The sequence below is a fragment of the Ochlerotatus camptorhynchus genome, unplaced genomic scaffold (genome assembly GCF_037179485.1).
Source record: "Ochlerotatus camptorhynchus isolate MF236.1 unplaced genomic scaffold, CSIRO-AGI_Acam_v1.1 ptg000550l, whole genome shotgun sequence".
Lineage (NCBI taxonomy): Eukaryota > Metazoa > Arthropoda > Insecta > Diptera > Culicidae > Ochlerotatus > Ochlerotatus camptorhynchus.
The window spans coordinates 3,441,738-3,459,140 of NW_027041033.1; the positions used below are offsets into that span (position 1 = coordinate 3,441,738).

Below are 17,403 nucleotides of genomic sequence, written 5' to 3' on the forward strand. Positions count from 1 at the left end.
TACATGTGCAAAATCTCGTCACAATCTGTCAAGTGGTTATCGAGATGGCTTCCAAGCAAGAAGTGCTTCGACAAAAAATTATGGGAGCGGTCGTAGAAAATCCAGGCCAGTCCCACAGGTGGATCGCGAAATAGTTTGGAAGGAGACCCAGACGACCAAGCGGCGAGCTGGCAGCGGAAGAAAAGCGAAGACGAGCAACTCCGTGAACGCAAGGAAGGTGAGTGATTACTTCAAGCGCAATCCGAACGTTTCGATTCGGGACGTGGCCAAGAAGGTCAATTCTTCCGTCTGCTTCGTCCAGCAGACAATGGAGCGGGCCGGACTTCATGTCTTTAAGGTAAGGAAGGCGCCTAATCGACCAGATAAACAGAATACGGTGACACTGGGGCAAGTCCCACCTGGATGTTCCGGGGACGTTCCGAAATAAGAAGGTCGACAAATTTGCCAAGAAGCACTTAGTGTGGCAGGCGATCTGTGGGTGAGGCAAATTCAGCAAACCGTACATAAGGACGGGCACAATCAACGGCCAAATATACAAAGAAGAATGCCTCCAGAAGCGCCTGCTGTCCTTCCTCCGGTCCCACGAAGGTGGTAGTGATTGGTACGGAGCCAACGATGTTTTTTTTTTGTGCCGAAGGAGGCAAATCCGCCAAACTGGTCAGTACTTCGCCCAATAGAAAAATTCTGGGCGATTATGAAGGGCAAGCTCCGGAAAACAGGGAAGGTCTTCAAAAACGACAGAGTGAGAAAGATGGCGCAAATGTTGCACAGGATTTGATGGGTAGCGTTCAGTCCAAGATGCGTTCATTTAGCATAGGAGAGGAGGTTGAATGAACCTACTCTGCAAAAACATAGGTAATATGTGTTTATTTATTTCCTGAGAGTTTCAAAAATATCTGACTTAAAATAAATTTTTGGTGATCATTTTTATCTGTTGCTTTTTTTTTCAAGTACAGTCTTTACATTCAGTGCACTATGGAATCTCTTCACGACGATCAGCAGAAACAGTAGAGCAGTTTCAGACCAAATAGCGAAAGATTGTTAAAGTATGTTTAGTTGAAAGCGTATTAAAATGCTAAATTTTCTGAAATGGACACATTGGACACTTCAAAATTGACCAAAATCGTAACTTTTAGTAAAAATTATGATGAAGTAATGAAATTGGGTTGTTAGCGGAATGCTAAATAAAACAGCAAAAGGGTTTATCTTCCATTTAATTCCACTTAATTAATTTTGGTATCCATGACAGATACGTATTTCGACTACAATGTGCAGTCTTCATCAGTGTCATTCCCACTAAAGAACTTATCAAAATCTAACCCCCGATTCAACACATTGTAGTTTCATTTTTATACCTATGATCTTGACTTTTTTACCTAGGGGATGAGTACTTAAGGGGGTTAGATTTTGATAAGTTCTTTAGTGGGAATGACACTGATGAAGACTGCACATTGTAGTCGAAATACGTATCTGTCATGGATACCAAAATTAATTAAGTGGAATTAAATGGAAGATAAACCCTTTTGCTGTTTTAAAAATTATGAGCTTTTTCCACAAATAATTTGTGAAGAGTATTCTAAGTATATCCTGCTCATATATTTTTTAAAATAATTCAGAGAAGCGTTCCAAATGAATTTTTGTTTAACGCTGAGGAGAACTCCAAGTGAATTATCATGAGAAATCTCCGTTGAATGTGGAATGGACTATTCTGAGGACCTCAGAACCACTTGAAAGTTCCCAAAGTGTGAAACTGTCTTGAAGTTCTTTTATGATTTGAAAAACTAGCACTTCGGACTTCCCAAAGTTTCTTCAACTTTCCTAACGATCATGAATTCTTCTCTAAAGTTTCAACAATTCGCTGAAGTTCTCGAAACTTTTTTAAAATGTATGTAATTTCTCTAATGCCAACGGTAGTCCTCGGAACTACCTCCACTTCCGTTCACGAATTTCTGTCTCTATCGGCACAAACGATGAAGCTCGGAATTTGAGATCCAATTGTTGGGCCACCAGGCACGAATTATGTACCACAGGCATCGGTTGATAAACACCTGCAGCTTCTGAGTGTTCTCCGCTGATACACACCTTGTTTCACTGGCGTACAACAGCACAGACTTCACGTTCGAGTTAAATATTCGGATTTTGGTGCGTCAACTGATCTGATTCGCTCTCCATACATTTCGCAAACTGGCAAAAGCAGCCCTCGCCTTCATCCTCTTGGTGCCTCCGTCCGACGCTATCTGGCTGCCAACAAATTGGAAGCTTCCGACTGCCTGCCCAGCTACCGTGAAATTGGAACAGTTTTCCGTGTTGACATCCAACGATTGTTGACGTTGATGGTTAGACCTGCTTCAGAGGAGCGTTCCACAAGGCCGTCGAGCTTACTCTGCATGTCAGAGCGCCGTTGTGCTAATAACGCAACATCATCAGCCAAATCGAAGTCGTTGAGATGCTCCATGGTAATAGGCTGCCACAGCAACCCACGGTTCGGTACACGGTCAACGGCTCGAACCATGATCTCGTCAATTACGATGAGGAAAAGTAGCAGTGATAATATACATCCTTGCCTCACACCCGCGATTACCCTAATCGGGTCAGACAAAGCTCCGTTGTGCAACACTCTGCATGAGAAAGCCTCGTACTGCGCTTCGATGAGGTTGACGATCTTATCAGGGACTCCCTTGCGTCTCAGAGCGCCCCACAGCGTGGTTTAGTCGGTCAAAAGCTTTTTCGTAGTCAATGAATAGCAAGTACAGGGACTCTTGGAACTGATTCACCTGCTCCAAGATGATGCGGAGCGTGACAATATGGATAGGATCTTCCAGCACGGAATCCTGCCTACTGTCGTCGGAGAGTCGCGTCGATCTTGTCCTGCATCCGATTGAGGATAACTTTACACAAAACTTTGAGAACAATACACAGTAACATAGTAACATGATGCCTCGCCAGTTGTCGCATACAGTTGGATCCCCCTTCTTGGGGACTTTTACCGAGACGCCCTGCATCCAGTCAGCCGGAAAAGTCGCGGTGTCCCAGATATTGACGAATAGTTGATGCAACATTTGTGAGGATAGCATGGGGTCAGCTTTGAGCATCTCTGCTGATATGCGATCGACCCCCGAGGCTTTGTTGGACTTCATACTTCGGATAGCTGCTTCTTTTTTTTTTTTTTAATTATAGTCACTTTAACGTTTTTGGGTCATTCGTGACTTGTCCGGGGGTGAGATTTGAACTCGTAACTTTGGCGTGAGAGGTATGAATGCTAACCACTACGCCGGGGTCGCCCCCTTGGCTGCTTATTTTTCCTGCAATGATGGAGCTTCAGTGTTGACGCGAGTAACGCGCCTCACCCTTGGCGGATCATGCCGAGATGTTGATGGTTGGTTGACCGTTGAAACTTCGAGAAGTTGTTCAAAGTGCTCAAACCAACGTTTCAACTGGTCAGTGGGATCGGTGAGCAACTATCCAGTCGCGTCTTTCACAGGCATCCTTGGGTTCATCCTTGCCCCGCTCAGGCGTCGTGAAACATCATAGAGGAGGCATATATCGCCAGTTGCTGCGGTTTTCTCCCCTTCATCAGCCAGGGAGTCCACCCATGCTCGCTATCCCCGTGTACAGGAACGGTTAACTTCCCTCTCTAGAGCCGAATACAGTTGACGGGCCTCGTTCGTGCTTCTCTTCGCTCCTCGATCTTCCTCCAGGTTTCATCGGTGATCCACTCCTTCCTCTGAGTACGCAGCTCACCCAGGTTGTTCTCGCTTGTTTCAATAAAGGCATTCTTGATGCTCGTCCACTGTTCTTCTACGCTGCCACCTTCCGGAATATTAGCTGCGCGAGCCTCGAGTTCTTCGACGAACGATCTCTTCACTGCTGGGTCTTCCAGTCAGCGTGTGTTGAATCGCCACCCGAGTCTCTCCTCTCGCCGTTGAACCCGCGCGAAGGCGGATCTCACCGACCAGGAGATGATGGTCAGACGCGATGTCAGTGCTGCGTTTATTCCGAACATCAAGAAGGCTCCGCCTCCATTTTCGGCTGATGCAGATGTGGTCGATTTGGTTCTCTGTATATCCATCACGGGAGACCCATGTGACTTTATGTACTGGGCGATGGGGGAAGAGCGAACCCCTTATCACTATGTCGTTGTTGCAACAAAACTCTGCAAGCAGCTCGCCGTTCTCGCTCATATCTCCGAGACCATGGCGTCCCATAATGCACTCATAGTCCGAGTTGTCGGATATCACCTCTTGGAGTCTTATCCACAACAGCATTCAGTTGACTGTAAAAGTTCTCTTTGTCCTGCAATTCGGCAGCATCGGTTGGCGCATAACATTGGATTATGGTAAGGTTTCGGACCCGTGTTCTGAATCTGGCAACGATTATTCTCACATTGATAGGTTCCCACTTGATGAGCGCAGCCTGTGCTTGGGCGCTAAGCAAAAAGCCAACTCCACGATGTCGCGGAGCGTTTTCACCTCGCATACCAGAATATAAAATTACCTGTCCCGAAGGCAGCTTCACTAAGTCCCAGGATTTCTAGCTTCATACGGCGGGCCTCACTGGCGAGTTGTGCTAGTTTACCCTGTTGGGCTAGCGTCAGTACATCCCATGTTCCAATTCTTGTCCGTTGTTTAGCGCTAAAAGTCGTTGCCATAAAATCAGTTCGTAATCTTTCACTATAGGTTTTTGTAAGGTTTCGGAGACAGTAGGTAGACTGCCCTGAATTTATCAGTATTTTTTATAAGAACCTACAATTTTACTGAAATTAAATCGATTTCCTTTGTTTTATAAACTTTATAAGCGCTCACGGAACTTTACTTTAAATCAATAATTTTCCTTGAACTTATCTGGACATCCCTGAAATTTTTATGCTTACCTCTTCTCTCAATTTGTTTAATGTTCCGGAAATTGTTCTGATATATATTCATAATTCCCTGACACACATTCCTTGAAGTTTACCGATCAATCATAGAATTCTCGGAATATCCCATAATTTCACAAAACTTGTTTTCCGTCGATCTTGTTTTCCGTACTGGACCCTACCTATCGACCCATCAACTCATAGACCGGGGACCAACGACTTTACTTCCCGAAGGAAGGCGTGATCAGAGATTTTATGCCCCAGAAAACCCCGACGGCGCAGACTGGGATTGAGAGACAATCACGCTTACCACTACACCACCGGCGCCGCTAACGGAACTCCTTGTAAGTCACTGTAAATTTCCTTAAGTTAATGGGATTGTTCTTAAGTCATCTCGTCCTCGAAGAACTTCGCTGAATATCATGAAACTATCTAAACATATCTACATGTCGTAGAAGTTCTCAGGAATTTCTTGAAGGTGCTTGCTAAAAGTTCTTGTATTTATTTTTAAATTATTGGAACTTCATTGATGGTCGCTAATCAACCTAGCTAAATTTTCTCGACTTTGTGAAATTCTTAAAATGTCCACACCCTTAGAATACTCTTTCACATTTTCCGGATGTTCATATAATTTTTATAGCGTTCCAGAAGTTCTCTCGGAGCTTTGCTAAAGTTTCCGGTACTTCTTTAAGGTTTCTGCAATTTTCTTGAAATTATTTGAACTAGCCCCGTAGAGCCCTTTCTCGGAAAGAGTGTATTGTTAATAGACCTGGTCTACGCTTCAAAATTGACTTCTGTGATGTTTGGATCATAAAATATGCAGCACCATCTTCATCAAAATGTAAGTGTTATTGATAATAATCATAACTAGATGATACTCAAATATATATGAAAGGCAACTGGAACAACGATATTTAAACATGCGCATTCAATCCCGACTATATTGAAGACGGTAATGTTTAGTTGTTAATGTGTTATATATTTGTTTATTAATGTTTACTCCAAATTTCTCTAATTTTTTTACTGTGTGAATTTTTCAGAAAAAGGAATTATTTTTCCTACAACTTTGTCTCAGACGTCATTTCGATTGAAAGTAGTGTTTTCGAGTTATGATTTAATGAAAACCTTCAAATATGCTATTTCGAATTTTTTTGCGAATTGAATGAAAATGGCCGAATTTTAGCAAAAATCTTAATGATTGTCCATCAAAATCAATTATGCAAAATTTCATGTGAATCGGAGAAGGTCGAGACTGAAATTCAAGTTTGTTTGCTATATTTAACCTGGAAATGCTCTATATCAGGAACCAGACGAAAAACAAATGGTACCTCTCAATAAGGTTCGATATGTTTCAGATATGAACAAAATGAAATTGGTTGTTCTCAAATCGTTTCGGCACTCTCTGCAACGCTTCATGAAGTGCACCAAGGAAAAAAATTGCGAGTCATAGTGATTTTTAGTGAGACACTGAAATTTTAGCGTCAAGCAGATTCAAATCCAATGACACTTGATCCTTAAGGACCATCCACATTAGATCCGTTTACGTTGCGTTGACGTAAATTTGACAGTTAGACAATAGATTTAGATGTCACTTTACCGCAACGCGTTAGTCCGGATCAAATGTGGGTGGCCCTTTAAGATCTAAGGATCGAACATTTGTTTGTTGAGTAATCTTATACCTTACGCGGATAAGACTTTTATCTCTCAAAAATTTCACATGACCGTAATTGAAAATCTATCTCATTCATCTTAAAGATGCATGAAGGGTGAAAAAGCGCATGGGTTCCGTAGAGCATTGGAAAAGATTTTAAAAAAGGGGGCTGACAAAATCGGACCACTACTGTAACACTGTGAAACACTTAGGTGTACGTGATTTATTAGCACTGTGAATGTTGTACATTTGATGGAAAATTTCAGACTTATTTTTGACAGAAAAGGAATCAATTTTGACAACCACCTTCTCAAAAATCGGCCGATCAACAAAAGAGCGATTTTAGGAAATTTTAATTTATTTTCGAAGTTTCAAATTTAAGTGAAAATTCATCAAATGGAACACTCTGATATATGATATATTCAGACTATGGAGTTGTAACATGTTTCAATGCTATCTTGATGACGTTTTTCTTGCTGATAATTTGAATTTTACCATGTTGCAACTCTGTAGTCTGAACAAGGCATAAGTGTACGGCAAAAATAGAAATATCAGGTTATCATAATTTGATTATAAATGGAAAACCTTGTATCCTTTCTGTATTGAACACCAATTAATAAAATCATACTCTTCTCTATAAGGTAAACCTCACTCACCTTTTGTTTTCTTTAGCATTTTCTTCGTCTTCCGTACAGCTTGCGTCCTGCAAAAAGATAATTGAAAAAAGACAAAGAAGACTCATGAGTTATTACCATCAACTACTGCTCTACCCCATCAAATAAATACCTCGTTGAGGTTGAGGTTGAGGGAAATTCGAGGAAACGACACTGTATTTATATTGTTGGCACCAAGGAAACAGAAAATTTTGAGCGAAAAATAAAATAAAACATAAACAACAAATAAGCAACCAACCGACCCCACGGTAGCGTAGTGGCGCACAGTTTTCGAATGCGTGAAGGACGGCCATCCATCCACCACCGTCGAAACTGCGAATCGCGGATGGTCGTCGTCGGAGGAGAAACAAACACACGACAACACGCGCCAGGCAGCGGCACACGCTTCAGGGCAAAGCAGTGTCAGTGTGAATGTACGTGACAATGCCTGCTCCTACGAGAGCCTGAGAAACGAACGCGGAAGTTGCGGAATATAGGTCGATCGACGACAACAGATACCGAAAATATATATACAGAACGGGATCGAAGATCGTGTCACCGGGTGACACGATGACCTGAGCCGATGATGCTGTGGAACAGAAGTAGCTGCCTACTACTAATCTGGTGGCAAGTAGCCAAAATTGTGCGCGATTTAGTCACACACAGCTGAAGTCCTAAGCGATGAGTAATGCAAATCTTTGCAGTTGTTTTGGGACTTTCGGTGCTTGGTGTTGATTAGCTGTGTGATAAATATTGCTTTGTGATACACCTAATTCAGCGAGCAGTAATTTAGATTAGATGTAACTAGGAACTGTTGACACAGTGGAAACAATAATAATCACACAACCTGGTCACAACTTGACTGCTTGTCGAGTATACCCCATAAAATGCAATTATTGCGTCACTTTTTAATTAGACCAGCGCTCCTCTACGTGCAATGATAGAGGTAACTGTAGGACTAGTAGGTCCCGAAGAAACGTGCTCAACTTTTTGGCTCAGCTCTGGTACTATCTTCGGTCCCAAGCTAATCGATTCACCCCTCGAAACATAGGAAAATCCACTAACCCCTCATTTTATCTGTCAAACTTTCATAGCGAATCAAAACAAACATAGTGAAGTACTAGAATTTCGACTAGAATGGGATACGTTAATCGATTTGCTTGGGACCAATAGGCTAGTCAAGTAGTGAGCCGATTTAAAATCGTTAGTTTCGTATTGATTGTTGGTGCAATGGCATCATTCTAGTCTAATTTTATTCATCATTATGAATTTCATCCCAGCATGAAATTTAATTAGAATTAAAATTAGACCAATGTACAGTGATCGATTCTCTTAATCTATTCTCTTTTCCGTAAATAACCCGGCTACAGAAACGTTTCCTGTCGTGTTTTTCGTATTAAATGGTATATTGTTGCTTCTTCCAGCGAAATTTGTGTCGAAAATATCCGGAAATATCTTAACACGGCCGTACAGTGGGACGAAAAAGTGGAATATGGCCATTTGCGACGAAACTATTGAGTGTAGCATTTTGATGTCTTCTGGAATGTTTCATTTTTGAGTGGCAAAAAATGTTTGCTTAAGAGGGCTATACACTTTTCTATGTATGTATTGTTAAAATTGATGAACATGTATGGAAACAAAGTAGATAAAGTCATGTTAAGAAACTTTGTCGTAGACGACAATTTTCTATCTCTAAAGTGGACGAAGTTATAGAGTGAAAATGGACAACAAACGGTAATACCCTCTTAAAAAGCGTTTTTTTTTACCATAACTTTTTTGTTATGCTTTCCCAATGTTTTTTTTAAATATTTACAAAGCTGGTAAGGGGCTGTTCATAAACTACGTAGACAGTTTTTTGGGATTCTTGACCCCCCCCCCCTCCGTAGACAATTGTCCATACAAAAATTTTAAAATTTGTATGGGCCGTGGATACTTGTCAACCCCCCCCCCCTAAACTGTCTACGTAGTTTATGAACAGCCCCTAAGTACTCTAAAACTGTAAGGGAAAGTAGATCGCTATCTCTTCGTTTAAAAGATTTACATCCGTATTTAAATGTTTTAACACTATAGGGGAGTGTATCTTGCAGGTTATCAGGTATTAGCAACTAATCTCAACGTTATTTCGTTCAGTAAATTATATCCTACTGTTACATATACATTTCATAGGGGGACCTCCAAGGGGATGCCTTATGAATTTTTTCAATAAAGTACCTCAATTTTTGGTTACGTTTTGCTGTTTCATGACCATTTTTTCAAGTATGCCGTGGCGATCCACAGAGAAAGTTAATGAAGGTTTTTTTTAATTACTTTATTATAGAGATAGGTCGATGTTTAATCTATCCGAAATCTATCAATGATATTAGGTTTATTCATTTCGTCGGACGACGTAGACTAGTACAATACAAAATGAAAAAAAAATTAAGTACAATTTTGTCTTAATAGTATGAGAAATAAAGATTTAAATAAAAATTAAGCAGTATCTATTTCGTATTTTTCTTCTTATGAGCCAAAATTATGAGTTAAAATGTTTTTTAGTATAAAGGGCGAACACGAAATTATTGCGACACCGAAAATGTCATGCCAATTTTCTTATAATGTTTAGAATCAAACCAAAATTTTAGGGTAGTTTTATACATATATTTACTTCAAAAATCAAAAGAAAAGTTAATCGATGGAGCCTTGAGTGTAAAATTGAACGCATTTTCGCTTGATGCCCTCCATCAAAGTCTTTACAGTGTCATCCGGTACCAGTTTCTCAGTTTTTTTTTCCATTTTCTTAACATGTCCTTCTCGTCTTTGACTGTCTTCTTGCTCTTCCGAAGTTCCCGCTTCATTATTGCCCAGTACTGCTCCACCGGGCGCAGCTCCGGACAGTTTGGCGGATTCATGTCCTTTGGAACAAAATGGACAGAATTGGCCTCATACCACTCCAGGACACTTTTAGAATAGTGGCATGATGCCAAATCTGGCCAAAATAGCGGAGCTTTGTCGTGCTGCTGCAAGAACGGCAAAAGGCGCTTCTCGAGGCACTCAGATTTGTAGATCTCGCCATTTACTGTGCCCTTTGTCACGAAAGGCTCACTCCTCAGTCCGCAAGAGCAGATGGCCTGCCAAATGAGATATTTGGAGGCGAACTTCGACATTTTCTTCTTCTTAAATTTGTCGTCCACATCGAACTTGCTCTTGCCGGTAAAAATCTCCAACCCCGGAATTTGCTTAAAATCAGCTTTTATATACGTTTCGTCGCGGTTTGGGAAGTTCTGTACCTTGTATGTATGTAGTCCAGCTCTCTTCTTTGCATTCTAGACGTAGCTCTGGGACATGCCGATCTTTTTAGCCAAATCACGGCTGGAGACGTTGGGATTTGCTTTAATCATCCGCTTCACCTTTCCCTCCGTCTTTTTGCTCTCCGGTCCCGGTTTTCTTCCAGCTCCTTTGCCGTGGTCCAACGTCAACCGCTCCTGGAACTGCTTCAACACTCTGGAGACGGTTGAATGGTGAATGTTCAACATTTTTCCCAACTGCCGGTGCGACAGGTCAGGAAATTCCAGGTGTTTGGAAAGAATTTGTTCTCTCAACTCGCGTTGGTTCACCTCCATTTTCGTTGAATCGAAAAACACGACTTCGAGTTTGACAGCATGTACACAATACACATCAATGAGAAAGTGTGCAAAATTTGGTTGATTTTTACCCAATGGTAAAAAAGTTATGCCCTGTTGAATGTGTCGCAATAATTTCGTGTTCGCCCTTTATGCCGAGACATCATGCCATACTATATTATATTATTTTGCATAATTTGTGTGATGATGGTTTATGGCAAATAAATTTTGTTTTCGGAGGTGCCGAGTAGATGCTTAGAAATTTAATTTTGATAACGACGCTCTTTTAATGTTTGTATGTTTATTAGAGTGATGCAAAATTTGAAATTTTCGCTCCACAATACTTAAACGATTCCAAATCGGATCCTGACTAACCTCTCAAAATTTGACCCCATTTGGTGAGAAACTGAGATGGCACAAACCATTTGAAGTTCGTATGGGGATTACTATGGTAAAACCCAAGATTTTTGTTCATGTCTATCTAATAATTCACAATTTCGGTTTACTTCAAAAACTTTCAATTGTACTTGTAGGAAATTTTTCCAGCTACAACTTTGCTGACGACCACTTTTTGATTAAATGCAAGGATCGAAAGTTATCAATGGTTCAATGCGCTGATGTCTTATGATCATGCTCAATCAACGGCTCAGCAGGCAACATTGGTGTTTCTGGGGCGTTGAATAGGACACAAAAATCATGGCTACTATGTCACACTGCAAAATACAGTGTTGCCTACAGAGCAGCTGCTTGATCATGTCATAAGTTTACCAATCTCTTAAATAATTAATAACTTTTTTTTGTCTCGTTTTACATAGAAACGGTCTTCAGCAAAGTTGTAGCTGTGAAAATTTTCTTTAAGAATGGGTGTTGAACTGTTTCGCAGCTCAATATGGAAAAAGACTAGAAGGCAATGAACAAAAAGTTGAGATTTCCCATAGTAATTTACATGTAAACTTCAAATGGCTTGTGCGAAGTTTGTTTCTAACCAAATGAGTTGTAACTTTGGGAGGCTAATCAAGATCCGTTTTTAAACCATTTAAGCACTGTGGAGCGAAAAAGACAAATTTTGCATCAGTCTAATGTTTATAAGCTGCATTGCTTCATATGATGGAAGAGGAAATGATGTCCAACCGAATTTACGTAGGGCGTATAATACAACTTGTTTTGACGTAGGACTACGTCTTTAATTTCTATACTTGGGGTCACATTAAAAAAAAAATCAAAATTCAGACATGTAACGAAAAATCCCAAACACGGACACAACGATTGAGTGCAAATCGAACAAACGACACGTTGCGCATGCTCACATGAGCGAGCTCAATGCTCGGTTGTTCGCTCACCATTTCACCAATGAAATGAAGGAAGGAGAAAAGCAGCGATAGCAAAAACGCTTGCCAAATCGTTTTCTTCGTCATTTGCTTTCGAGCAATGGACGGATAAGCGTCGAACACGACGTATCAGTGGAACAGCACGCATCGCACCAATACGAAGACGACGCAGTGTTGCCACATTGAGAATTCTGAGGAAATACCATGGGAACTCTAAAGAGAATATAATTTTGGGTCCACGATCATTCAGAGCAGAAATTTAAGACATTTCTGAGATGAATTGCTTGCGAATTCTAAGGAGAATTCAAGTAGATGAGTGATCTTAAAAAGTTCTTTAGAACATTGCGAAGATTTTTTGTTAAAGTTCCTAGCGAATTATCAAGGTTAACTTACCCTAGATATATAGAAACTTTTAAGATTTCGAACGCAGAAACAAATTCAAAATCTATCGAAGTGCTATCTATCGAGCAGATCGAAGTGAGCCCTGCTTCTATGCTTGTTATCATGTTTCTAGAGAAGTTCGCGAGTGCAGGCTTTTATGGCCGAGATACTTCCAGGTGTACGAGAAGCTTTGTAAGGAATTTAGAACAAAAAATATCTCTTAACAAACGCTCTCTGTGTCTCTCGCTGGTAATTCAAAGCGGGAGTGATATTAGTTCCTCTCGATCTCAAACAAGCAGGTTCGGAAAATAACGCTTTGCGGAATTCGCATCGCTAATTTCCCTAGCGAAAACATCTCGATTACGATAATGAACTTTTGACGATACTACCAACACTGAATAGGTGAGACCTTTCTATTATGTTTATGTTTAACATTCTATATACCAACAATTACATGACATATTAAATACTATTATAATCTGATTGATGTAACTCGGAGCGTCTGGTAGATTCACGAAATGCATCGTTGTTTGAATATTTTTATTTGAACTCGAATCATTTCGCAGAATCATCTTTGCGGCAAATACGACGCAGTAGGCCTGTCCGTTTTGATGTTTGTATTATGTCTCAGATATTCTACAAACATCAATATTGATAAGAAAAAGTATGAGGCGTAATCAGACCCAATAATTTTCCTGGATGCTTTTTCGTACGCTGCGTTTTTATTAGATTAGATTAGATTAAACCGCATGCTAGTGAAATGTGATGGGTTTTACAAAAAAATTAAACACAACTTAGGGGCTGTTCATTAACTACTTGGACGGTTATTTGGGATTCTTTACCCCCCCCCCCCCCGTAGACAATTATCCATACATTTTTTAAATTTGTATGGGCCGTCGATAATAGTCAATGAGAACGTATGACATGAAGGTTTGCACCCATTATTCCCAAAAACAAAAGAAGCTCTCCGACCGAATCAATTTTTATCTTCATCCGATAAGCCGAAGTGAATTCATTGGCGTTTCAAAGGCGTTAGGCCGAGTTTAGAATCCGTATGCCGAGTTTGGCGTCAAGAAGCAGTGTTAGACTTTTGACAATATCTCAACGATTGGTTTCTCTTTATCAAATTTTACGGTACATACGGAAAGGTAAATAAATTTGGAAGCCATCAGTAATTATAACATTCCGTTTGGTGCTAAACTGCGCTTGATTAAGAAAGATTAAGTGCAAGTTGTGCTTAATAGGCCGGAAATGGGGTATTTAACCCTATCTATCTAGATAATTGCATTAACGATTTCATTCGTTGGATTATTTTTAATTCAGCTCAATCTCGGGGTACGAACGTAATCCTTTAAATTTGTCGAACCTCTTAACGGAATCCCTTTAAGAAGAGCTTTGAGTGGGTTGGTTTATTTCCTTTAAATTCCGTTATAATTGCTTATCTTTTGACAGATACGCGTATTTTGTCTACTACTTGCAGACTTCATCAGTGCCAAGTGGTGTTGAGTACTTGGCACTGATGAAGTCTGCAAGTAGTAGACGAAATACGCGTATCTGTCAAAGATAAGCAATTATAACGGAATTTAAAGAAAAATAAACCAACCCACTCAAAGCTCTTCATGAATGAACGTATTTATTTATGTACACACCAACAGGCTAATTTAAGCACCAATGATCGAAATTCGTTACAGCTGAAAAGTGAAAAAAAAAACACTATCGAAAATCTATTTTACTATCGTTTTATGCCATATAAATAGTGCCGGAAGTAGTGTGAATTATAGTGCATCATTGTGAGATTTTGGCGCACAGTAATTCCAGGAACATTATCAGGAGAAATGTGAGAACTTCAGGAAAGATTCGAGAAATTTACTGCAGTTATTTACTTCACGAAACTTTCAATAAGTTCCGAAAAACGAAAGGAAATTCCGTGAATTTTTGAGAACTTAACAGACTTCTAGAAACGTTTCGGGCTCTTCTATATGAAGCTTCAAGTACTTCAAGACGGCTCCATTAGCACCAGGAAATCTGCAGAAACTTTTAAAAAAGTTCGAAGAGCTTTCAGGAAGTCAAGAAAACTGCAGAGATGTCCAGAGAGCTTGAAGAAAATTGTAAAACTTTAAAAAACTGTCAAGAAGCTCAAGGAATGTTGCTTTAGAAATCTACAGGGAAGCTAAGAGGTCGTAAGGGCAGTTCCAATAACTTCAGATATATTCCGAGAAGTTCAGGAAAATCCTGATATGCCTGAACGTCTGGAAAGCTCCGAGAACATCATAGTAGATCAGAGAACTTTAGGGCATTGCAATTAACTTCAATGAAATCACAGGAATTTCAAATTATTTTTGAAAAGCTCAGGAGATTTTCGAAAACTTAAGCAAAGTTGCGAGAGTTTCAGGAAAATTGCGGAATCTTCACCGCTGTTTTATGAACTTCGGAAAAATGCGATAACATTTTTAGGGAAGTTCAAATACCTTCATGGCAGTTTCGAGAACTTAAGTAAAATTTTGGGAGCTTCAGCATAGATCAGAGAACTTTCAAGAAGTTCCAAGATCTTAAGGGAAGTTCAAAGAACTTCAGAGATTTTTAGGCAGTTTGTTTATCTTCAGATAAGATTCCGAGTACTTTTTTTATTGGGTATCAAGCTGGAGCTGCGTGACAGCTTTGTTTTTAAGACTTGACTCATTTGAATACATTTTGCTTCTATCTTTGACAATACAACTGAAATACTAGCCTATGTTTTCAGCTTGAACACTTGATTCCGTGTGTATTGTTTCAAAATAGTTATAGAAACAATGCTGTGACGAGTTCGCGTAGATACATCCGCGTGGTTATCCGATTGAATAAGTAAATCCGTTTCGAACGTAATATCTAAATTACGTAAGTTATGAAAACCGCACAAATTCCGAACGTCGTGCGAAAAAATCGAATAAAGGAAAAAAGGCATTTTATCATTTAAAGAGTGCCACCAAAATAAATGTGATAGCCTATGTTTGCGATGGGGCCTTATAGCCTAGTCAGTAAAAGCACGGTATTACCAAGCCGGAGGCGGCGGGTTCGATTCCCAGTCCGGTCGAGAGAATCTTTCGGGTTGGAAATTTTCTCGACTTCCCTGGGCAAAGAGTATCATTGTGCTTGCCACACAATATACAAATTCATGCAATGGTATTGGCATCGAAAGCTCTCAATTAATAACTGTGGAAGTACATTTAGAACACTAAGTTGAGAGCACGCAATAAGCTAATATGCGCTAAGCAATAAGCTTGAAATGCGAACAAGAAGAAGAAGCCTATGTTGGCAAGTTGAATAGTTTTCGTTTCCTCCCTAGATATTATACTTATTTACTACCTAGAGACAAGACAGCTTTTAATAATGAGTAATATTGGAGTTAATTTTGAGTAAGTCGAGTTGCTCATTATTGAATGCACGGTAACACAGCAACCTGTTTCTGTGTGTGTTTATTTCCCAAATGTCACGGTCAGATGTTTGACGAAACAAACATGTCAGAAGTCTCAAACCCACCATCATCTATTGACGTATAATACTGAATCACTATCCTAAAATCCCATAATCCTCGTACCTTTTATGCTAATCCTTACTAAGCAGTTTTCACCTGAATTGAATGCAGAAAATCATCATTCAATGTTCACTATCAACATGGAGAAGATTGCATTCTTAATAGAAATCCAAGATCTTTATCCTCAATCCTGATCCTTCTCTGAGAAGAGTCAATTAAAAAATCTTTGTTTTGTTCAAGGTAATGCTCCTTGTTATAATTTTTTTTTTTGACGTAGGACGTCTTTGATTTCTATATGGGGGTACACTTTGTGAAAACCGAAAATGAAACATGTAACAAATTAAGAAAGATTTTGAATGTTAATAACTCAGCCCCTGGTCTAATTTTAATAATTTTATCACCAATCGATCAGAAATATGGCTACGCATTGATAACAATGCTTTCGAATGTTGATTTTTAACAAGAAACTATTGAAAAACTGGTAAATGTCCAGCATTGTCCAAAAGCGTCGAATTAACTAACAAATCCACCAATTACCTACATGCATATGCTGCTTCCCCAGCACAGTCGTCAGAGAAAAGTAAGTAGACGAAACAAGTCGAAGTGGCATTTGCCTCCGATCCTCGGGCGCGTGCGAATAGGGAGGATGGAATTGCGTAATATTTTGCACACTCATCACCATATTCAGAACCAAACGCAAATTCTTCGAGATAACCACCATCCGTCGTCTGGCTTGCCGTGGGGGTGTCTGACGTATCTCCGGTCTGATTTACGAGGTGTGTTCCTGAAAAATGAGATCCGTCATGCTGTCACCTACACTAAACACGCCAAGCGTAAGCGGCCATGGATGTCATCTACGTTTTGAAGTGACAGAGACGCACTCTGTTTGGTTTCGGAGGTTAAATCATCACCAACTTTGGCAACAAAACGGTTCTTTTCAAGGCCACCAAGCTTATTACAGTAAAGAGTAGGAATAGAATTCATCTCCATAGTCCATATTCAGAACCAACAACCATACAAAATGCTCATGTAATCAAACTGGAAGCAGGGGTACAAATTATTTTGATCTATCTTGATCAACTTTGAATCGCCACGGCCGGATATTTTCGATGGAAGAAGCAACAATCTAGCATTTGTGAAACATTTGTGAAGCCGAGTTATTTACGAAAGAGAGTGTCGATGAAGAGAATCGAACAATGTAGATAGGACCTATTGAAAAGTGACGCGAGATTTGTTTTCCGTACTGAGCTCCAATGCTACCAACGCCAGGGAGGCCACCTGGACTCTACCAATCGATCCATCAACTCAACCGGGGACCAACGGCTTAACTTCCCGAAGGAATGCGTGATCAGAGATGTTATGCCTTAGAACATGCCGGTGGCGCCGACTGAGATGGGACCCAGGCCTGCTGGGGTGAGAGGTAAT

At 40.2% G+C, this 17,403-nt stretch overlaps 1 protein-coding gene across 7 annotated transcripts in view; it reads right to left on the bottom strand.

Moving 5' to 3' along the window:
* Positions 1-17,403, bottom strand: part of ssh (Protein phosphatase Slingshot) — a 52,572-nt gene that overhangs the window by 18,814 nt on the left and 16,355 nt on the right. For all 7 annotated transcript variants that reach the window (XR_010518720.1, XM_065236392.1, XM_065236393.1 and 4 more), the window contains exon 2: positions 7,163-7,209. Coding sequence is in view for 1 of the 7 variants with exons in the window: in XM_065236392.1 (XP_065092464.1) it covers positions 7,163-7,209 (47 nt within the window). In the remaining 6 variants the exon portion in view is untranslated. The remainder of the gene's footprint in view (positions 1-7,162; positions 7,210-17,403) is intronic.